Below are 23,159 nucleotides of genomic sequence, written 5' to 3' on the forward strand. Positions count from 1 at the left end.
TAAGAGACTTTCCTTGTGATTTAGATTTGTATTTCCTCAATGGTTAATGATACTGAGCATTTTCATATATTTATTATTTATATTTCTTCCTTTGAGAAATATCTATTTAGATAACTCATTCATTTTGATTAACCTATTGCTATTAAGGTCTTTTTTAGCTTTTATATATTTGGGAGATTTATTGTTTGTCTGATGAAAAGCTGGCAAACATTTTCTTTCATTCTGTGAGGTGTTTCACTGCTCTGGTAATTGTGTGGCCTTTGCTGTGCAGACAATTTTTATTTTGATGCAAGCTCATTTGTCAATTCTGTACAAGTTCATTTCTGAGACTACATCATATGAAGCTGTGTTCAGATATTTATAAGGATATGTGTACAAAGATATCTACTAAGGTACAATTTGACTTTGGTTTTTTTTTTTTTTTTTTTTTTTTTTGGTTTTTCGAGACAGGGTTTCTCTGTGTAGCTTTGCGCCTTTCCTGGAACTCACTTTGGAGAGCAGGCTGGCCTTGAACTCACAGAGATCCGACTGGCTCTGCCTCCCGAGTGCTGGGATTAAAGGTGTGCGCCACCACTGCCCTGCATGACACTATTTTTAATAGGAGGAAAATTGATACAATTTTAGGCTACTAACAGAGGAATGAGTAGTTGAATTATAGCATATTCATATTGGGTAAGAATGTGTGGTGAATGTCCAGAACAACATACTAGGTTGTGGTAGTGCAAATCTGTAATTCTACCATTTGAGAGGTGGTGGCAGGTTCAAGATCATCTACTGCTCCACAGGAAGTTGGAGTCCAGCCTGGGATTAAGGGGACCTTGTTGCAACAATCCAAACAAGAATAAAATCCTAATTAATTAAGAAAATAAATAAACAAATAAATAACAAAAGCAAGTTGAACAATACTCAGCCACATCAAAATACACACAAAAGCGGGATGGTGGGGGGGGGGGTGTGCACGCCTTTAATCCCAGCACTCGGGTTTTAATCCCAGCCGTTGGGAGGCAGAGCCAGGTGGATCTCCGTGAGTTCAAGGCCAGCCTGGGCTACAGTAGAGTGAGTTCCAGGACAGCAGAGCTGTTAAACAGAGAAAACCAGTCTCTGAAAAACAAACAAACAAAATAAAACCAAAAAAGAACACACACACACACACACACACACAGACACACAAAGCCTCCAAACCTGTATTTCTTTGTTTGTATATATGCTACCTTTAAATAAATGTGGAAGGATATTTCCACAATTATTCTGTGGTTAACCCGAGGAAATGGAAACTGAGTGATAGAAAGGTGTGTGTGTGTGTGTGTGTGTGTGTGTGTGTGTGTGTGTGTGTGTGTGTTGTCCAGGAACTTGATTTTGTAGACCAGGCTGGCCCGTAACTCAAGAGATCTACCTGCCTCTGCCTCCCAAGTGCTGGTATTAAAGGCTTGCACCACCATTTTTAAGGCTGGCTTAAAAACATATTTTTAAAAAACAAAACAAATACTTGATTCTGATACAGTGTGCGGGTCTTGACTAGGTTCATTTTCTCTGCCAGTTAAAGAAGTAAAGGCAGGCTGGGCGGTGGTGGCGTACGTCTTTAATCCCAGCACTCGGGAAGGCAGAGGCAGGCAGATCTCTGTGAGTTCAAGGCCACCTTCGGCTACATAGTGAGTTCCAGGAAAGGTGCAAAGCTACACGGAGAAACCCTGTCTTGAAAAACAAAACAAACAAAAAAGAATTAAAGGCAGGAAAAAATCTAAATTGCAAGAGCACTCTAAAACTTTGCAGAAAGGCTCAGCAGTTGGGGGTGGGCTACTGAGGGTGAGGAAGCAGTCCCATGCAGAGACGCACAGTTTGAAGACCGCCTGTGAAGCTGGAAAACCCAGCCTCTTCTTCAGGGCTAGGGTGTTAAGTCTCTGAAGAGTTTTCCTCCCCTAATTTAAAGTTGGTCAGATTGAAGAAAGTTCGGACGTGCTGATTGGCCAGCCGTAGACTTGTTGAGCTTGTCTGTCAGCAGGAAGAGTCAAAGGCTTGTAGGAGGTCAAGTTAGGATTTAGGAAGAAGCTGGCCATCTTGGAGATTGACACTTTATTATCTTGCTGTGTCCTCTCTCCATATTTGTCTGCCTAACAGGAAGTTGTTGTAATTCCTATGCCCTCAGTTCCATGAGTGTATATTCAGATTGGGTTCCTGAAATATTTCAAGTGTGTTAATTTACATTAGTGATAGCTCCCAAATAGTTCAGTATCTGCATGAGTTGCGTTTCCTTTATTTATTTATTTTTTGGCTTTTTGAGACAGTTTCTCTGTGTACCCCTGGGTGTCCTGAAACTCGCTTTGTAGACCAGGCTGGTCTTGATCTCTGAGATCAGCCTGCTTCCACCTCCAGAGTAAAGGCGTGGGCCACTACTGCCTGGAAATCGGGAATCTAGGATGCAGGGATTAAAGGTGTGGGCCACCACTGATCGGAAGGGGAGAATCTAAGAAACAATGAAGTAGTTAACTTTGACCCCTACTGGCTCAAAGAACATCCTCCTGCACCTAGACTAGATGCTTTCTCATTTTGAATAGCCAAATTCTGTTCACTTGTGGTTTTCTCTTTTCTTGTCTGTCTCAGTTTGTTTACAGACAATGTCTCAAAGCTTCAGGATTTTCTCTAGTAGTTGTAAAGTGAAAATACACTGGGCCCCATTCACATATTAATGGGGATTTTTCCCCAAAATTAAGGATTTGGTTAATAATTGGCTCACGTGCATTATATATATAGCTGGTCTTCCCAACTGGACCATCTCTGGAGGAAAGTCTGGAAGCACCGGTTGCTCTCAATAATCCTTATATTTGTTAGCTTTGTTGAGATTAAAAAAAAAGATTAGGGCCGCTCTCAAAAGCACCCAATGCTAAGGGATGTTTGTCAGGGTGCAGTTTAAAACACTAATTCCCAGCTCCGGTTATGTCTTAAAAGTCATGTTTTCATTTGGAATGATGAAGATGACTTGCGTGTTCTCAATTTTGCACATTCTTCTAAACTTTCCGAAAGATGCTCTAGGTGACTGAGTCGGGCCCTCTTTGGTCCCCAAATGACGTAAAGCTGAGAACTTAGACTTTGGAGACGCTGCCTCAGAAAAGACATATAAAAAGCATGGCTGAGCCGGGCGGTGGTGGCGCACGCCTTTAATCCCAGCACTCGGGAGGCAGAGGCAGGCGGATCTCTGTGAGTTCGAGGCCAGCCTGGGCTACCAAGTGAGTTCCAGGAAAGGCACAAAGCTACACAGAGAAACCCTGCCTCGAAAAACCAAAAAAAAAAAAAAAAAAAAAAAAAAAAAAAAAAAAAAAAAAAAAAAGCATGGCTGACTAGTTAGTGGCAAGCAGAGAATCATTCTCCTCAATGACTGGCCCACACTGCCTTTGGTTCCTGAGGCTCTATGGGAAAAAGATGAACTAAGATCAAGCCTTCGAGCAAGTCAAACCCTGAGGAGATTATGCCTGTTGCAGGTCTACGGGGAACCGCAGGGCGGAGAAAAGAGAAGGGAGCCGCTGTCGGGTTCCCTGCTGGCAGGCGCCATCTTTCAGGGTGGGCTGCGCAGCCTCTCCGCACAGCGCCCGCGTGCAGAGGCCCAGAAGACGTGGAAGCATTGGAGCCCGGGAGCGCGCTACAAAAGGAAAGCGCGCCTGCGCCAAGGCGACTGCGCCGGAGGGGCGGGGCCACGAGCCAACGCGCGTGCGCACTGCGAGCCCGCCAAGCACCTGGAGGAGGTGGGGGGGCGAGGTAGAGGGGCTTGGGGTAGGAGAGCGCTTGCGCAGGAGCGCGACGGTGCGGGAAGTAAGGGATCCGGAGCTCGCTCGCGGAGGCGGGACTAGCGCAGATCTCGCGAGACTTCCTGCGGCCATATATACGTGTGGCGAGCCCGCGTCCTTTCCCTGGCGTGATTCCGTCCTGCGTGTCTGTTCTGCGGAGCAGTGGGCAGTTCCCTCCGTCCGACTTCTCTCACACCGAAGTGCGCGCCTCCACCTCATGGAAGACTCGATGGACATGGACATGAGCCCTCTCAGGCCTCAGAACTACCTTTTCGGTAACTGCCTGGCGGGGAGGGCTTGGGCAGGGCCTGGTGGTTGGGGGGGGCGGGAGTCCAGCCGAGGCCTGGCGTGGGGAGGACGCGGCGTGGGTGGAGGCCGGAGGGCTGGGCGGAACCGCCGGGGCCGCGGGACCGGGGTGGGGAAATCGAGGCCCGGAGGCTGAGAGCGGCCGCCACTTAGGGCGGGAGCGGCCCAGGCTCGAGCCTCGGGCGTTGAGAGGTCGGTCTGCCGAGGGAGCGAACTTGTTTGCGGCGCCAGCAGGGGCTCCGGCGACGCTTCATCCTCGAGCGTGGAGAAGCCCGCAGGCTTTGGCTCCGGGCAGCTGTTTTTCATTGCTGGGCCCCAGGCGGGTGGCCCGGGCGAATAGTGACTCCAAAGAGAGGCCTGCGTCGCCTGGATGGGACGCTACATGTGCATTCCACTGGGTTTCCCAGAGGCCTCGGCTCCACTCGGGTACATCCCGGGGGTTCGGCCAGTATCGGGGACTCGGCCCAGCAGGCTCCCTGCTGCGGAGGGGGCCGCAACCGCTGGGAACACGTGGTTGCCACGTGGTTGGGGGTAGGGAGGGGGTGTGGGCTCTACATCCGGGCTCTCTCGGTGTCTTGTCAACCCTGAGCCGTGGGGTCTTGTGGCTTAGTCAAGAGTGCTGGGCGGGAAATGCTTCAAGTATTGGTTTTGAAGGTCTTTGTTCAAATCTCTTAGCATCCACCGTGATGGTGGTGATTTTTAGAGACCCTTTTGTACCTCTGCGGTAGGTGGAGTCATTCCTACGCTGCAGATGACTGTACTGATGGTCGAAGTAGCTTGATGTGCAAGAGTTTCACTAAATCGAAATCATCTTTTTCTCTAGAACTGTTTGTTTTTTTGTTGTTGGGGTCGGGGAGAGAGAAGTGCTGTGTTGAGCAGATCGGAGGTTAACTTTGGAACCTGGGCTTCTGGGGGTCCTACCTGAACACTGCCACCGCACAGTCTTTGGTTTTCAGTGACTCAAGGTTTGCCTTACTAGCTACGTTGAGATTCCTTTAGAGCAGTCAACTATGGCAGTAACAGTTGTGTGGGTTTTTTTTAATACATCATATTAAAATTTAAAACACTCCCTTCCCCCATGTTTAGTCCACATTAAGCATAAAGGCTTAATACCTAGCCATTCTAGATAGCTACACAAAAGCTTTCCCTATGGTTATGTGTGACCACTCTTGGTTGGAATAATTTCCTTCAGAACGTAGGTAAATCTGGCCACTATGTAAAGTTCTGGGTTTTTTTTTTCGGACATTGAACCTACTTTGAAAAGTGGTAATGGTGCCTCATTCATTGTTGACAATGAAATACTATGAGAAATTGAACTTTTATGGGCTTTGTGTGTGGAGTGAAAAAGTAGGTGAGTTAGCGATTGATGTTCATCTCTTTGCTAGGTTTGCTTTTTTTTTTCTTTACAGGTTGTGAACTAAAAGCTGACAAGGATTATCACTTTAAGGTGGATAATGATGAGAATGAGCACCAGTTATCACTAAGAACGGTACTTAAACTTTGAAACTATTTAGCCATTAAATTTCAGCCACTGGGTTCTTGCTGTTGTGATTTATGTCAGGAGTTCCGTGCTTCCTTAACTGCCGGAAAAAGTATTCTTATAACTGAGTTCTTTTTTTTTTTTTTTTAATGTAGCTCAGGTATGCACTGGTAACAAAGAACGGGGCATCTGTCACTTAGTCTTTCGTAGTCCTAGTCACTGCTATAATTAGTTGCCTAGTAAAGCTCTGCAGGAATGTGATCTTTTAAGTTTGGTGGCTTCATTATTGGTATTTCTTGGGAACATATAGTCTTTCTACTCATTTCTCAAGTATATTTTCTTTTTTGTGGGGGGGCTGAGGATTGAACTCAGGGCCTTGTGCTTGGTAGGCCAGCGCTCTACCACTGAGCTAAATCCCCAACCCCTAACCCTGTCAAGTATATTAAATGAGATTATCAATAGTGGGGACAGGCTAATTAAAAATTTGAAGGGTATTCATGAACAGAGGGAACTTAAAGTATCTTTTTGTTCACAGGTTAGTTTAGGGGCAGGGGCAAAAGATGAATTGCACATCGTAGAGGCAGAAGCAATGAACTATGAAGGCAGTCCAATTAAAGTAACACTGGCAACTTTGAAAATGTCTGTACAACCAACAGTAAGTACATTTCTAAACATGGGATTTCACATTGGGTCTCTTAGGACTAAGATACACAAAGATGTTTCAAAAAGCTACATCTTCTGTGACTGAGATTTTGTGCTGCTTCTAAATAGGTTTATTGATGTATAAGTTTGCTGGTGATACTTGGTATAAAATATTCGTCAGTGTTTAATGATTGAAAATTGCTCATTTTTAGGTTTCTCTTGGGGGCTTTGAAATTACACCACCTGTGGTCTTAAGGTTGAAGTGTGGTTCAGGGCCTGTGCACATCAGTGGACAGCACCTAGTAGGTATGTTTTTGGCTTTCATTTTTAAATATACTATGGTATTTCCTGCTTAGTTTCCAATTGGAACTGGCTTTTTTCTTTTAAACATTTGTGTGTTGGCACAAGTTCCATGGAATGTATGTCCAGGTCAGACATGACAATTTGCCTCGAGTCTGCTACCACCACATGGTTCCTGGGGATTGAACACTGATCAGGTTTAGCCACAAAGGAAGGCCTTATTACCAGTTAGACTTGACTTCCCAGATGTCCAGTTTGGACTTTGTAAAGCATGCTTTATTTAGTTCTAGTTGTCTTGTGCCAAAACAGGAATCTGGTAATGTGTGTTTAGAAAGGTCTGATTTTTGCTTATTAAAACTGCAGTGAACATTTATTATTTTAGTTTCTGATCCTCATTTGCTACCCTTAATGGAATTTTTTTATGTGGGGGCTGGAGAGATGGCTCAGCGGTTATAACCACTGGCTGTTACAGAGGACCCCATCCAGAGGACCTGGATTCAATTCCTAACACCCACATGGCAGCTCACAACTGTCTGTAACTCCAGTTTCAGGGCATCTGGCATCATCACCGATACACATAAAATAAATTACTGGAAAAAAATAGCATGTGTTATCTACTGTTAAGTTCTGAAAAGTATATCTAATTTTATTTTAGCTGTAGAGGAAGATGCAGAGTCAGAAGATGAAGATGAGGAGGATGTAAAACTTTTAAGTATGTCTGGAAAACGATCTGCTCCTGGAGGTGGTAACAAGGTTCCGCAGGTAAAAAGATTTTTTTTAAGTTGGCTTTCAGTTTGGTTAACCACTAAGGAATGGCTCTTGCTCATCAATATCTATTTTTCTTTAAGAAAAAAGTAAAACTTGACGAGGATGATGAGGATGACGACGAAGATGATGAGGATGATGAAGAGTAAGTATAAAGTATTTTAGAAACTTGACATTACATATACAAAGGGTTTTAGGAAATTGATTTGCCAGTGTACTCTTGTAAAGGTAATTATATGAATGATGTTTTGAAGGTAAAGATTTCCTGTTCCTGTAAGGATTTTGGCCTGTGACTGTTTCCTTATGACAGGCTATTATAAATGAGACATTGATTTTTTTTTTACTTGTTTAAAATATGGTTAAAATAAGATTTCATTATGATCAAGTGGTATCAGTAAACAGATGAAATGTCTTAACATGACAATTTGTTATCTTTGAATATCTTGTTAGGAGTTCTGGGATTGGTTTATGTATATTTATTGAATATTATGTACGAGGATTAAGAACTGTTCCAGGAAAACAAACTTGGGAGATGGTCTTAAAATTAATGGACTGGGTATTGGATGATAGATGATATATCAGTGGTCTCATGGGATGATACTGGATAGTGATAACTTTCATAAATACGAAATACTTAGAATAAATAATTTTTAGGTAATGTATGACATTACCTAAATACCTTGTATGCAACTACATGGTTAAAGATAGCTGAAAAGATAACTCAGTTTATGGAAATTGGCATTGTTTCTGGTAACAAAGTATTTCAACATTAGGTTCTGAAGCCAGTGTCCTGTTCTCCCCCCCCCCAGGGTTTTTCTGTGTAGTTTTGGTGCTTGTCCTGGATCACGCTCAGTAGACCAGGCTGGCCTCGAACTCAGATCCACCTGGCTCTGCCTCCTGAGTGCTGGGATTAAAACTAAAGCCAGTTTTATACTAAAAATAGTATTTAAAAAATCACCAAAAACATTGGGTTTACCATGTGACTTTCACATGGTATAAATTCCAGCAAGACAATTTTCCCCACTACTGAGAAGGTATTTATTACATACATGAAGTTCATGCTTCTTGCATTAATGAGATTAGTATAGAAAATCTGTGGCCACTGTTGGTAGAACTTGTGGATTAAACTCAGATCTGATTAACTTTGTGTACTTAATATATACTTAATGTTACTTAAGTGGTCTTAACGTAGTAATGTGATTCACTCCATTTTATTTTATTTTATTTAAGGTTTATTTTTTATGTATACAGTGTTCTGTTTGTATGTCTGCATGCCAGACGAGGGCACTAGATCTCATTAAAGATGGTTGTGAGACACCATGTGGTTGCTGGGAATTGAACTCGAGACCTGGAAGAACAGTCAGTGCTCTCAACCTCTGAGCCATCTCTCCAGCCCCATTTTTCACTGCATTTTAAAAAGCATACTGTGTCTGAAGAATATTTTGTACTTAGTATTCCTCTTAGAGCAAGTGCCATGTGGATCCAGATCACAATCTCAGGTCTAGATTGTGAAAGTGAGAAGCATCTCCTTTTTTGAGATGTTAAATAACACTCAAGTAGTTGGAGGTGGATTGTTCTGTTAATTGCAATCTGGCAGCTTAATTCTAATGGCACATATATCTTTAGGAAGAGCCAATAAGCCTTGCCAAACACTGCACACACATTGGAATGAAGAAATGTAAAAGCAAAGGAAAGCTTTGATTGTCCCAAGGACAAGACAACAGTGGTAGATTCAGGACAGATTTAAAAAAAATTTTTTTGAGACAAGGTCTCTCTTTTTTTAAAGATTTATTTATTTTTCATGTATACAATGTTCTGTATGCCTGTGTGCCTGCAGGCCAGAAGAGGGCACCAGATCTCATTACAGATGGTTGTGAGCCACCATGTGGTTGCTGGGAATTGAACTCAGGACCTCTGGAAGAACAATCAGTGCTCTTAACCTCTGAGCCATTTCTCCAGCCCCAGATTTAAAATTTTTATTTCATATTTGTATTCCCTACATTTATTTTCCCACACCAGCATTTCACTGTTTTGTGGTCCTGACTGTCCTGGGTCTCAATGTGAACTAGGCTGGCCATGAACTGAGATCAACTGCTTCTGCCTCCCAAGTGCTGACATGAAAGGTGCACCACCACAACCTTGACTCTTCTCCAGCCTTACTCTTCCTTAAGCTGTAGTTAGCTACTTGTGAGTTTTGTAGACTGACCATTTCAAAGTAATAATTCACATAACAGAAGATGGTTTCATTTGCCTGGCTTCACTTTTTTTTTTACAAAAATTGATTCTTGTACTTTCATGGGATGAGAAATCTTGGGGATAATGCTGTTGCTGTAGACATTGGTTACTGTCGGCAGTATATGGGAGTTCTTCCTAAGTTAAAGAGGAACTTAGTATTGTCTTCATATTTGTTTTACATTCCCTAGATGACTAAAATGATCATCTCATGTTTACTGACCATATTTTTTTTTATTCCTTGCACAATTAGATACAAGCATCTTTGCTCTTGTTAGGGGATTATCAAGCAAGTTAACTCGTAAAAAGCTTGGTTTCTTTGACACAAAACGTAGAAACTTACCAAATTTACTGTTAATGAAAATTAGCCTTCAAGTTTTGTAGCTTATTCCTTATTGAGACCAAGTATGAAAGAAAAACACTTCGGTTTTTCCTTGTGCAGATAATTCTTTTCTACTGAGGTTCCTTGAATATCTGGATTTTTTAGGGCCAATAACTGCAAATGAATAGTTTATGTTCTGAGGAGTATTGCCATTTTAACAGTATTAACTCCACTGATGTTGTTGTTGAGCTATTTACTACTACAGCAAAACCAACATTTTATAAGTCTTAGTAGCTAGTATTAGGAGTAAAATACTATATATCCTTTTGAGTACTTCAGTTTTGCTTCTTAATGATTTGTTGAATTTTTATTTCATGTGCATTCTTGTTTGCATATAAGTGAAGGTGTCAGATCCCCTGAAACTGCAGTTAGCCAGTAAAGAACTGGCATGTGGGTGCTGGGAATTGAACCTAAGTACTCCCTTTAACTTAACTCCTGAACCATCTCTCCAGTCCCCATGATTTAGCTTTTTAAATGAGTAACATTGTGCTGTTAGATTCTTTAATATTTTTGGTTTTCCAGACAAGGGTCTCTAGCCCTAGCTACAGGCTGGCCTCCAACTCAAGATTGCCTGCCTTTGCCTCCTGAGTGCTTTGATTAGAGGTACACTGCTCCCTAAATAAACACTTCATTAATCTATTCAAATATTGGTGCTGTTTGACCTGTCTATTAAAAACATTGTGCTGAAGGTAGCATCTTTTGTCAAATTGACCAAATGTTCTAAATGCCTTGATTGTTTTATTTATAGTGATGATGATGATGATTTTGATGATGAGGAAGCTGAAGAAAAAGTTCCAGTGAAGAAAGTGAGTACATACATAACATGCTATGAGGTTGAGGTGTCAGGTATATATAGTTAATAAAAGAGCTTGGAATTTCTTAGTGCTAATAGGTGAAAATTGACTTAGTTGGTTTCATATTATTAAAAATTGGTCTGAAATAGACTTAAAAAGTTTGAAAGTGAGAGTTTGTCTTTCCAACTGTTTCCAACAATTCATTGCATATACTAGTTTAGGACATTGTTGTCTACTTGCTGGAGGGGGCCATACTGATTAAGGCCATTCTCTAATTGCAGTCTGTACGAGATACCCCAGCCAAAAATGCACAAAAATCAAACCAAAATGGAAAAGACTTAAAACCATCAACACCAAGATCAAAGGTAAGTTCCCAGGAAATAAAACAGATAAGATAGCATTACTATATAAGAAACTAGTCTGCCTAAAATTTGATAGGTGCTTGAGGAACTTCACCCTGGCTTCATAGTGCAGTGTTAAAATTGCCTAATACTTAACTGAAGAATATGTTCTGGGGTGGGCTCCAAGCATCAATAGTGAGCTCTTGCTTCATTTTGTAGAGCTATTGAATTCTGAGCTTTATGTTTATAATTTCTTATTTCTTTTTTGCTTGTGTGCATACATATGCCCACTGCATTTCTTAGAGAATTCAGGCCAACACACAGGAGTTGATTCTCTTAAAAGATGCTTGTCAGGCCCTCCACCTCAAAAGCCAGATGGTGGCGACATGTGTTTTTTTTTAAACACTCAGAAGGAAGACACAGGCTGGTCTAAAGTATTCCAGGACTGTTAAAAAATATGCTTACCAGGTTTGGCAGCAAGTGCCTTTACACTAACCTTGAGGCATCATTCCTGACAATTAGATTTTTTTTTTAAAGAATAATCATTTTAGTATTCTGAGAGGCACGACAGGCTTTTTGAGTAGCAACAATCATCCCTCAGCCTTTCAAAGGATGAGAATAAAGGTATGAGATAGCCTGGCTAGGAACGATCTTAAAATATCACAAATTTTATGAAGTTATGAAATTGGCATTGTTTCTGGTAGCAAAGTATTTCAACATTAGGTTCTGAAGCCAGTGTCCTGTGTCTCCCCTGCCCCCCAAGAAGGGTTTCTTGGTAGTTTTGGTGCTTGTCCTGGATCACTCTCGGTAGACCAGGCTGGCCTCGACTCATCCACCTGGCTCTGCCTCCTGAGTGCTGGGATTTAATATAATTTATATATTATTTTAATTATATATATATACTTGGGCTGGAGAGATGGGTCAGCCGTTAAAGGCTAGGCTCACAACCAAAAATATGTATGTAATTAATATAACTTAATATAAACCTAATAAGGTTTATATTAGCAACTTTTCCATACTTCGTCTATAAAGGATTGTAAGAAGAATTGAGACATCATGACAATTGTTACTTAATAAAAACTTTACCTTTAAACTTTCCAGGGTCAAGAGTCTTTCAAAAAACAGGAAAAGACTCCTAAAACACCAAAAGGACCTAGTTCTGTAGAAGACATTAAGGCAAAAATGCAAGCAAGTATAGAAAAAGTGAGTAAAATTACCTTTGAATGGATTGGTCTTTTTCCCCACTATGTATGGGTGGTTGGGTTAAAAAATAGATTATAGAAATTGGTGTATTCATAATCTTTTGCATATATGAACTATGTTTTACTAGAATAAAAAGTACAAGGATGCACGCTGATCTTCTAACTTAAAACATAAGTGAGAACATGACCTTTTCTGGGGTTGTGCTGTAGAACCAGTAGAGGGCGTTTGGGTTTTCAGTAAAATTGAAAACAGCTGGAAAAGTAAGACTAAGACTTTGGCTGCTTGAGATTATAACTAAGAGAAAAAAAGGATCACCTTTAAGTATTTCTCAGCAATATGAGTATTTTCTGTGCCCTCTATACCAAAACATCCTGAGTCTGTGACCTGGAATTTGTATGTGGCTAATAGGCTTACATCTAGTCTTAAATACTTATCTTTTGCTGTTTGGCTGGTACTAAAACTATGGACCTGGCTATGTAAAAAATGGGATAATCAGTTCAAATGTTCCCAATTATGATTCTAACATGCTAGTTATTAGGAATAAATGTGGAATGATACGGAAAAATTGCCCTTTTCCATGTTTTTCCTGTCCCATAGACCTCACATGGCTTCAGAAGATTTTCCTTTGTGCAGCCACCAGTGGATTGGAAATTTAGCACTTTAGTGCCAGCACATATAATATTTACACTGAATTTTAGCTTTCCTGGTGTCACTCACTGATTTATTTATTCCTTGCATACACTGCTAAAATGGTGCCCCTCCCCTCCATTTTAATGTGGTCCTATCTCCTTGGTTTAATTGCAGGCGCATTGAACAGTCCTGGGCACTACTGGTAAATTAAGCCCAAAGATGGGGAAAGAGGAAAAGGAGAAACAAATATAGTCCATACTGAGTACCATCAACAATCCAGACTGAAGTCTTCTATTTTAATCTCAATCCCCTTTCCTGATTGGCCATCCATTCCCCCCTTGCACGCTGGAAGCAATCTCTTATTTTCCTAAAGCATTTTTCTTTCACTCTTGTGATGCAGAGAACTTTACTGCTTTCTACACTTGTGCATATGCCTCATCTCTGACCATGTTTTAATACCTTTGTATCCTTAGCTGCTCAATAAATTTTTGAATGAACCAAATAAGAATGTATGTGACAATATTTTAAAATTACTGTAGTGACTTACTTTCTAGGTGGAGGCAATTGTTCCTCACATTTGGAAGGAAGCCTTACTCTTGGCTAAACATAAAACAATGCAAAAAGCTAAAAATTTGGTTAACCAAATGATGCATTTAATGAAATGAAACAAGGGATGATAATTTGTAGTGTAGTGGTACTTACTTATATACTGATAAATTAAGGTATTTAGGCAGTAACTAGTCTTAAGAATTTTGATGATAAAACCTTGGGTATTGGTGATATTGTGTTAATTGCCTATATTTATAACTTGAAACACGCCAAATTTGTGCTGTTTAAGTAAGATAGTTAAGAGATTAGCTACTATTAACTTCAGTTTGTTTCTAGGTAAATGGTGTGCTTCTTTCTTGGGAAACACCTCAAGTTCTTGATTAACAGATTGGATTGAATTTAGTTTTGGGTGATAGAGGGTGATGAAACTAAAATATTACATAACATAGTTAGGCACCCAAATTGACTGTAATTGTATTCCTGTAGAATTACCTGTAGCTTGAGTTGGACTTTCAGCAATTGAAATAACATAGTCCAAATGTGCTGCATCTTAGGTTCTTTCTGGGCCCCAACGATGACATTGTGTTTAAAGTTGAAGGGACAAGAAATGACTTGTTCATGTAATGGCATGCAAATCTTGGAGTTTTCTAATGAGATCTCAAACAATTTCTATGCTTATCCGTAATGATTCTTTTTTTCCTCAATAGGGTGGTTCTCTTCCCAAAGTGGAAGCCAAGTTCATTAATTATGTGAAGAATTGCTTCCGGATGACTGACCAGGAGGTAACTGAATTTCCTGTGGACATACCAAAACACCAAACTCTTCATTTGTGATTTACGATTTTTTTTAAGCTTTTAGTCTCCTCAGTTGTTGGCTTTGTGTAAAAGGTTCCTAACCACAGACAGTTCTTAAATACATGGAAAGAATTTAATTGGCAGACTGAGCAGATAATTTTTTTAGTACACATTTTTCCCAGCTTTTAAATAGTTGTTAAATTATCTCTTGGTTAGTGAACCTAGTTTTACTCTTGGTAGTTTGTTGGCTAAGAAAACAAGCTGTGGTTTTCCTTTGCTCCATTTGGCTGCTTTACAGTCTGAAACTTGCTCTCTTGGGAGTGATAGTATCTTCTCCAGATACTAGATGGGTTAAATTTGGAGGTAAGCATCTTAAAGCCCTTGCAAGTGAGGTTTTATGTAAATACCAGAAAAGATGTTTATTTTTATGGTGCTAGAATTCACTTGGACCATGCAAAGGCAAAGCTCTGCCAGTGTCTTCCCAGTGGCATGAATTTCAATTTTTTTAAATTGAAGCTAGGAGTGAGAAAGATAAAAGCAGTGAAACTGGTTGTTAGATCTTTTGTATGCACAAACCCTTTAAGAGATTTCATCAATATCAAGTTTCTAACAGGTTTCTATACTTAACCTTTTTACATTAAGTTAGAAAAGTTGGGGGTAATTAACCATTTGTACTTAAACATTCTTAAATTCTGAAGACAAAATGTTGAGCCATAGGCTAACTTCTTTTTTATGCTTACTCACTTAAGGGATCTTACGCTATATTGGAGTTGGTAGAATGAAAAATAGTGAACTGTTGAAGTGTATTGATTTGTATAGTTACACTTTACCATTTTTTCTCTTTACAGGCTATTCAAGATCTCTGGCAGTGGAGGAAGTCTCTTTAAGAAAATGGTTTAAACAGTTTGAAATAATTCCGTCTTACTTAATTTCTGTAACAGTTGATATATCTGGCTGTCCTTTTTATAATGCAAAGTGAGAACTTTCCCTACTGTGTTTGGTAAATGTTGTCCAGGTTCCATTGCCAAGAATGTGTTGTCTAAAATGCCTGTTTAGTTTTCAAGGATGGAACTCCACCCTTTACTTGGTTTTAAGTATGTATGGAATGTTATGATAGGACATAGTAATAGTGGTGGTCAGATGTGGAAATGGTAGGGAGACAAATATACATGTGAAATAAACTCAGTATTTTAATAAAGTAGCACTGTTTCTATTTGTTTATTTAACTGTTCTATACTTTGAAGTTAAAAATTTCAGTGACCTCAAATCATTTATGCTTTCCCAGCTATTCCTGATCAGTTTTGGTCCATGTAAATTTAGTCATAGACGTTTAGGGACTAATACCCATTAACCTGATGATCTAAGTTGTACCTAACCATTATGATTTTTCCTGGTTTTCTGTGGTATATTAATACAGTGTTGTCACAATGCATGGGAGAGTCCTTATGTACTTGAAAACAAAACTGTCTTTAGGAGGATTTTCAGTGTACTCCCATTTTAGTCTTGCTGGTTTTAAGTGTGTTTTCTGTATGATCTGTTTTTCTACAATTTAACAATTGTAAGTAATCAGTTCTGGGAATTTTCTTAATTTTATTTTTAACTTTGCAAATGATTGTTTTGAGTATCTAAATCTGGTTGGTGATTGAGATACTGAAGTTATCCAGAAGGTCAAGTATAGTACTGTTTTGTCTTCCAAATCATTTTAAATTTGAGCATTTTATAACTTTCAGTCAAGGGTTTTGTTTCTAACCTTTTACTGGGTAAATTTTAAACTTACAGGTACACAACAGGCACACAATCATGACATTTTTAAATTTGGTAAATATACAATGAAGATTAAAGTGGAATTTTCATGGATTTCTTGATTTCTGCATAAAGGATACTTGGCTCAATATTTGTAAGTTGTAGGGTGATTATCAATATGGAGAATACCATTTTAGAAATACAAATGGTAAAAGTTTTTGAGGTATTTCAGAAGCCCAGAACTATCCTTAATTGCAAGCCAAACTTACCAGGATGAAACTCAAAGTGTTTTCTCACTGTCATCTAAAGATGTTGAGTACATGCTGAGGAAGGATAGGAAAACATTCTTAGATTTAATGTGGGCCAGTCACCAGTTTCAGGTAGTGACTTATACAGAGTGTGGTGGGCAATTAGTGCTGATTATATTTTCAGAAGTGGAGTTAACATTTACCTTTTGAAGTATTAGTGGAAGGGGAGAGATCTGAGGTGTTACAGATGAATTTGAAGCTGCTTTTGTCTAAAATTACTTCACTTGGGGGAAAGGAACATAATTTGTTTCCAACTTGTTGAATGAAAGCAGTTTGGTTGACAAAGTTCCATCTTTAAAAGTTCCACACAAAACTTGTTTGCTAATTTTGGGTTTAAGATCAAGGTACATAGAATATAAAAACTTACTTAAAATGCTTATTGTGACAAGGCAAAGATCTCTGTGTCTAGCATATTGGGGATGGGTGACTGCATCTGCAACTTCCAATTGTGCGGTGTGTATAGTTCTCTATGGGAGAACTCTAGAGCCTCAGGTAAAGCAGTACAGGCTGAATCTCACCTGCTAGATGTGCATGTCCATGTAATGCCATTGCTAGTGCTTTGTGAGGCACCAGCAATAGGTATAGGGGCTTGAGCAGGATGCGTTTCATCTTTGTCTTCATACACTGCAACAGACTCCAGGAATGTTCCCATTCAGGTTGCCAGTTTGTTTGCTTTGTTAATAAGAAGTCATTTAAATACCGTATACTGTGTCCACAGTTCTACAAGTGCTTGAGGATAGATAAGTGAAGCAGGACTTAACATTTTATTGTGTATGCCGTTGATATTCTACCTACAAAGGTGTGTAGCTTTATTAGAGTAAGGAATTGAGTGCAGGTGCAGGACCACCACATACTGGAGACCTGAACAGGCTAGACATCTTGTGCTGCTGTTTTACTTTGTTGTACTGAGTATCTAGCCTAGTTCCCTCATGTGTACCATCATTACTTCAGCTCTAGTTCTCCATTTTATTCTCTACTTACCAGAAGTAGTACCTGGTTTCTGACCTTCAGTTTCAGCTCTTACAGAGATCAAATAAATGTAGCAGCAGATAACTAGAATAGGATTCCACTGGTGGAAGGGAAGAAAGGATCTTGTCCTAATGGACCATTGGTGGTGGTGATGTTTGTACATAGGTGGGTTTGTCAACTGGTGGATTAAACTCAATATAATCCCTCAAAGATTATTCACTACTTGATTCCTTACAAAGGCCTCCTGCCTACAAGGTGCTGGTTCTGCTCTTTACTGCCATCTGGTCACCCCAAAACATTACACTTTGCTTTCTCTACCTTTGGTCTCAAAAGATACATGTTACCGGCCGGGCGGTGGTGGCGCACGCCTTTAATCCCAGCACTCGGGAGGCAGAGCCAGGCGGATCTCCGTGAGTTCGAGGCCAGCCTGGGCTACCAAGTGAGCTCCAGGAAAGGCGCAAAGCTACGCAGAGAAACCCTGTCTCGAAAAACCAAAAAAAAAAAAAAAAAAAGATATATGTTACCAAGGTCTTTGGACTACAGTTCTGCAGTTTATAACTTCCACCGCCGCCCCCCCCCCCCCTCCGTCAGGATACTGGTTTAAAAAAGGAAAAACCTATCTCTTGATTATTCAGCTTGCCCAGGAAAAGTGGATTTATTTATGTTTGAGGTATGCTTGTGTGTCTTGCACATGCATGATTGTTAGAACCTACATGTGGAAGTCTGAAGACAAGTTCTCTTGACATGGTTTTCAGGAACTTCCATGGAGTCATCTCACTGCCATATACCCCTTCCCCCTATTTTAAGCTAGGTACCTTGTCTCAACTAGGACAGACAATAAGGTAGGATCTCAAACAGCAGTGGAGTAAGTTATCAGATGAGCACTGTTAAATACACTATCTTGAACATCTTTGATTCATATGCTTATTGTGAAACTGGGCTTCAGGGTGTGTAATTGAGAAGGAATGATCTAAGTGGCTATGATTGAAGTCAACATTTTGCCTCAACTGTAGAATGACCTTGTCAATGAAGTTGAGTGATAAGACTGGAATTAAGGTTACTGACAGCTGAAATGTTTGGTTGTCTTCAGTATGTACCAGTTACTGTATTTTCAGCTGCTGTATTTTGTAGGCAAGAAAACGAATCAAGTCTAGGGCCACAGGTGCAAATACCCTAAGCACTTACCTGCTGAGCTAGCTCTACAGTCCCCAACCCCTTTTGTTATGAGACATCTCATGTACCACACCCAATGGCTGAGCCCAAGTATAAGCCTGGAGTGATCTGCAGCTTCTACCTCTGGAATGGCAGGGATTATATTATAGACCTGTATGCTTTTGCCCACTTTAAGGGGGTGTTGGGAATTGAACTGTGGGGTCCCCACTGAGCTGCATTTCCTAGGACTGTTCAGAATGCCACTGGATTTGGGGGGTTTGGGAATGTCTTGAGAGATTAATGAGGCCATCATAACATCGTAGGTTAGAATAATAGTTAACCATTGCAAAACTAATGAAAACTGGAAATAGAATGCAGATAGGAAGGAATGCTTAGCCAGAAGATAAAACCTGTACATCACCTCCCAGGGTGTGTTGTGTGCACACCACGCGCTTTCAAGAATCTGTAAAGCAAGGCCAAAGGCATTTGGGTTCATTACTATTTGTGGTTTGTCATTTCACTGCCTTTAGGATTGGTTGGTTCATTAATCTCCAAATTTAGGAAGTTTCTAATAGCTTTGCAGAACTTTGTCTAGAGCTATTTGTCTAGAGAATGCATCTACATAAAATGAATCTAGCCGGGCGGTGGTGGTGCACGCCTTTAATCCCAGCACTCGGGAGGCAGAGGCAGGTGGATCTCTGTGAGTTCGAGGCCAGCCTGGGCTACCAAGTGAGTCCCAGGAAAGGCGCAAAGCTACACAGAGAAACCCTGTCTCGAAAACAAAACAAAACAAAACAAAACAAAACAAAAATAATAAAATGAATCTATCACGCAAGAACTATCTCAAAGCACAAGCTTTTGCAAAGGCTTTTAGGATTTGTGTAGTGCGGTGTCCCATGTTGTCCATCTCCTACTTCTCCCCAGCGTTTCTCTGTGTATCCTTGGCTGTCCTGGAACTTGAACTTTTAGAAATCTGCCTGCCTCTGCCTCCTGGGAGTACTGGGATTAAAGGCCTGTGCCACCACTGCAGGGTTCAGGATTTTGTTTTTAATACTGTCTCATTGGCTTCTGCTTGGAAAAGGAACTGAAAGTTTCTGAACTGAAAGTTTCTGACAGGGAGGTCTGATACTTCATCAGTAACACCACTGAGCAGCCTCTCTACTGTATGCTCCAGAGAACGGGCAATAGAAACAACAGCTACTGACAAGGTTTTTAAACCAAATAATCTGAATTCCTGAGTTTTGCATTTTGAGCTTGTTCTCTAGTTTCTTGCCCACTGTGACCTGTTTGCCTTAGCAGAGTCCAAAGCAGAGTTTCGCTGACCTAGGCTCTAGACAGAATGAGGTAGTGCTATGACAATATCTACGTTTTGGGCTTAATGGACAGAAAAAGTTCAGGGTTGGTGATCAAGGGCAGGAAAACAAGCTGCTTAGTGTGTGAACCAAAGAGGGCCTGGAGTGAGCGCTGACCAGAGTCCTGGCTACTCAGGCATGTAGCCCATCAGCGATGGGGTTACAGCAGCACTTTCGAACCGCTAGGTGGTAGCCGTGTGCTTCCAAAAACCGGGTCACCTACTAGAGAACGCAGCTGGAATCCCTAGAACCGACCTTAGAGTCCCTGAGCGGGGGAAGGGAGAGAGACTCTCCTGAGCCCTTTCCATCTCCCATGGCAGGAACGGAAGAGAAGGCTTCACTTAGTGTAGACATCCCATAGTGGGGAGGGTGTGAGGGACTATCTTACGTTGGCCTCAGGGCAAGGGTAAACGCTACTTTTAGTTGAGCCACTCCAGCTGGTGGGCCTCGCCTGTCCTCGCCCTGATTCTGAGCACTAGTGGATATGAGTGCGAACAGCAAATGTGAGGGAGGCAGGACGCTCTGCACCTAATTGCATTCTTTGGGAACCCCGCCTGCTCCATTCGGCCAATATTAGCGTTGTGACACAGAGCTCCGACGGCTCCCAGCGCTCACCAGCTCAGCCTCGTGGGTTCTGCCCTGCTGAACGGCCAGTCCCATCGCAGACAGTCTGAGTGCCTCCCCTCCAGCCCTGAGCCGCCAGAAGAAGGAGGAGGCAGTGGAGAGGCCGCGGCAGGCAGGCAAGCAAGCAGGGCCGGCTTTGATGTGGGCGCGGCGCACCCAGCGGCTCTGAGCGCCCGTCCGGCCGCGCCCCGAGGGGGGAGCCCCCGGGCCCCGCATCCTCATTGTGCCGGCGCGGGCCCGGGCCCGCCCCCGGCCCCCCGCCCCCTCGCCGCCCGCGCGTAGAAAACGCCCGGGCCGCCGCCAGCGGTGGGAGGCGGCGATGCGCACGGCCGGAGAGACACGGAGGAGGAGACATGAGCCGGCGGGCGCCCAGACGGAGCGGCCGTGACGCGTTCTCACTGCAGCCGCGCGCCCCAGCCTTGGAGCGCTGACCCCGGCCCCGCCGGCCCCGCCAGCCTCGCGCCTCGGCCGCGGGGCCCCAGCCGCAGCCCCCGCCGTGCATGTTGACCCTGGACTGAGTCGGCAGCCGCGTCCTTCGAACGCCCAGACGGCCCTCCTGCCCGCCTCGGACCAGCTTCCCCGTACCGGCCGGGCGCCTCCCGCACCGCGGTCGCCCCGCAGCCCCCGCGCCGGCTCGGAGGGCGCAGCGCTCGGGAGGAGCCGCGCGGGGCGCTGATGCCGCAGGGCGCGCCGCGGAGCGCCCCGGAGCAGCAGAGTCTGCAGCAGCAGCCGGCGAGGAGAGAGCAGCAGCAGCGGCGGCGGCGGCGGCGGCGGCGGCGGAGGCGCCCGGTCCCGGCCGCGCGGAGCGGACATGTGCAGGCTGGGCTAGGAGCCGCCGCCTCCCCCCCGCCCCGCGATGTATTCAGCGCCCTCCGCCTGCACTTGCCTGTAAGCGCCCGCCTGGGGCTGCCCACCCTGCCTGGATGCCTGTCCCTGTGCGTGTGGCTCTGTCTGTCTACCCGTCTGCTCGCATGACTTTTTGCCTGCGTGTCTGTCTATCCATCGGCTCCCTCTCCCTCAGGTCCCACTGACCACCTCTCCCTCTTTCTCCCGCAGGTGTTTACACTTTCTACTGCTGTGCTTCCAGATTCAGGTACGTGGACTCCAGACTGAGAGGTTCTCCCCCTCCCCCGCGCGCACTCTTCCTAGAGGTTCGGGCCGACCCCCCTTCTCGGGACCGCGCCCCCTCTCGGTGCCCCACCCCTCCTGGGCAACAAGCCCAGTGCACCTGTTCCCAGGGCTCGGAAGGGCGGCTTCGCGCGCGTCCTGCGCTGGCGGTGTTGGGCCAAGGGCTAGGAGCCGCTGCGGGGCTCGAGCCAGTGCGGGCTGTCGGTAGATTTCCCAGAGCCCAACGGCTCAGCCCAAGCGCTGTGCGGGACCGCAGCTGGCGAGGGGTAGGGACCTAGGGGTTTTTCTGCCAACTGTCCCTTTACAGTCTGCTTCTGCTTGCAGACAAAAAGGTGGTTTTCAGCTGAGTGGATTTTGAGTCCAATGAGAGCTTTAGTTGTAAATTACTGTGTGTGTGTGTGTGTGTGTGTGTGTGTGTGTGTGTGTGTGTGTGTGGAGAGAGAGAGAGAGAGAGAGAGAGAGAGAGAGAGAGAGAGAGAGAGAGAGACTGCTCCCCATCCTGCTGTGCTCCGCTCCACATGTCCTTGCCCAAGGTGGTGCAGCCCAGGGCTTGTTCCCTGCTTGGTCCCCGTTCGCTCTCTGTGCATCAGAAGAGGGCTTGGCGCTCAGCCTGGAAAGCACTTGCTAAAATCTGATCTGTTACTTCAGCAGCTTTCAGACTCGGGAAGGTCTTGGCACACAGACAGTTGGAATGCTCTGGCTTCCAAAGCCGTGGAAATGAAGGAAGGGGGGGGGGGTAGGGAGTCGTCGACTTCAGCCCCGATTAGAACCAGACCAGGGCTGCCTCAGCATGGTGTGTGTGTGTGTGTGTGTGTGTGTGTGTGTGTGTGTGTGTGTGGTGGGGGCAAAGGGAATAGGAAACACCAGCTGCCCAATACCTCCACCTACCTACAGCTACAAGGGAGGGGACTTAGAATAAATTGGACACAGGCCAAAAGAGGATTATCTGTCCCCTCCCCCTCTCCATGAAAGGCAGGTGTCCTTGCTGGGCTAGTGGGAAGATGCTTGGTCGGAGCACTCTGAGTTCTGGAGATGTCTGGAGACAGCCCTGTGCATGGACCAGAGGTGGTTCTCCCAGATTTCTGGTATAGGAAGCTTGTGTGTAACTGCTGTCTGGTCAGTGTTCGCTATTGGGTCTCATGCATCTCTTTCCACTGGTTGGAGAAGACTGTTCCTTGGAACAGTCATGGACACTCAGGGCAACCAGTTGAGACTGGGGACTGGAAGGCTAGATGGATGGACAGACTGATGGCCTCTTTCCTTCTGTTGGCCAGGCTGAGTTCCCCAGTGACTCCTTGAATCAATACAACTGGAGTCAGTAACTTAACGCTGGCTGTTTGCCAAAGCAGATGTGACCCTGTGTGGTGAAGCGGGTGGGGGGGGGGGGATGGTCGATTTTAGAGAAAAAGGCCAGTGCCAAGCATGGGCTGCTAGTTTGTCTGCAGCTGAGTCCCCAGGCAGAGGGCAGGTTCCAGGGTCACTCCAGGGGGTCTTCTTGTCTGGTTGGGCCGAGCCTGGGCAGGAGCTGAGGAAATGGGTGTGGAGGCAGAAAGGAACCCTTGGATCTTGCTGCCCAAACCTGCGCATGCTTGCTGCTCTTGTTCTTCTTTAAGTAGGGCCCGGGAGGGGCTGCCGGGTGGTCTTTGTGTTCTCTGATGGGAATGTGAGGGAGAGAGTCTGGACTCCGCT

At 43.7% G+C, this 23,159-nt stretch overlaps 2 protein-coding genes and 1 non-coding gene across 5 annotated transcripts in view; 2 read left to right on the plus strand and 1 right to left on the minus strand.

Moving 5' to 3' along the window:
- The first annotated feature begins 3,742 nt into the window (after positions 1-3,742).
- Positions 3,743-15,420, plus strand: Npm1 (nucleophosmin 1). Of its 3 annotated transcripts, none has more exons than XM_006978882.4 (11): positions 3,743-4,051; positions 5,492-5,571; positions 6,098-6,217; positions 6,417-6,510; positions 7,160-7,266; positions 7,353-7,414; positions 10,632-10,689; positions 10,959-11,042; positions 12,120-12,221; positions 14,108-14,182; positions 15,043-15,420. In XM_006978882.4, the coding sequence occupies exons 1-11, from the start codon at positions 3,994-3,996 to the stop codon at positions 15,079-15,081; spliced, it is 879 nt and encodes a 292-aa protein (XP_006978944.1). In that variant the 5' UTR covers positions 3,743-3,993; the 3' UTR covers positions 15,082-15,420. The 3 variants fall into 3 exon arrangements, 2 of the variants coding, with proteins under 2 accessions (XP_006978944.1, XP_076434179.1); XR_013053189.1 differs by having other exon boundaries at positions 3,864-4,051; positions 13,026-14,182; XM_076578064.1 differs by lacking the exon at positions 3,743-4,051 and adding an exon at positions 4,257-4,508.
- Positions 5,910-5,987, minus strand: Trnag-acc (transfer RNA glycine (anticodon ACC)). The gene has a single exon. It is a non-coding gene; the product is annotated as a tRNA-Gly (tRNA).
- Positions 15,421-21,113: 5,693 nt separating the features above from the next.
- Fgf18 (fibroblast growth factor 18) overlaps positions 21,114-23,159 on the plus strand; it is a 31,423-nt gene continuing 29,377 nt past the window's right edge. Inside the window, exons 1-2 of the mRNA XM_006978881.3 lie at positions 21,114-21,230; positions 21,399-21,435. Coding sequence (XP_006978943.1) covers positions 21,199-21,230; positions 21,399-21,435 — 69 coding nt within the window. The 5' untranslated portion in view covers positions 21,114-21,198. The remainder of the gene's footprint in view (positions 21,231-21,398; positions 21,436-23,159) is intronic.

This window comes from Peromyscus maniculatus, chromosome 8 (genome assembly GCF_049852395.1).
Source record: "Peromyscus maniculatus bairdii isolate BWxNUB_F1_BW_parent chromosome 8, HU_Pman_BW_mat_3.1, whole genome shotgun sequence".
NCBI classification, from domain to species: Eukaryota; Metazoa; Chordata; class Mammalia; order Rodentia; family Cricetidae; genus Peromyscus; species Peromyscus maniculatus.

What these genes read in the sequence shown, in the direction of transcription:
- Npm1 (XM_006978882.4), top strand. Translation starts at nt 3,994, where the DNA reads ATGGAAGACTCGATGGACATGGACATGAGCCCTCTCAGGCCTCAGAAC. An exon ending in GTGGTAACAAGGTTCCGCAG is followed by an intron (nt 7,267 to 7,352) that starts GTAAAAAGATTT and finishes TTTTTCTTTAAG; the next exon opens with AAAAAAGTAAAACTTGACGA. An exon ending in TGCAAGCAAGTATAGAAAAA is followed by an intron (nt 12,222 to 14,107) that starts GTGAGTAAAATT and finishes TTTCCTCAATAG; the next exon opens with GGTGGTTCTCTTCCCAAAGT.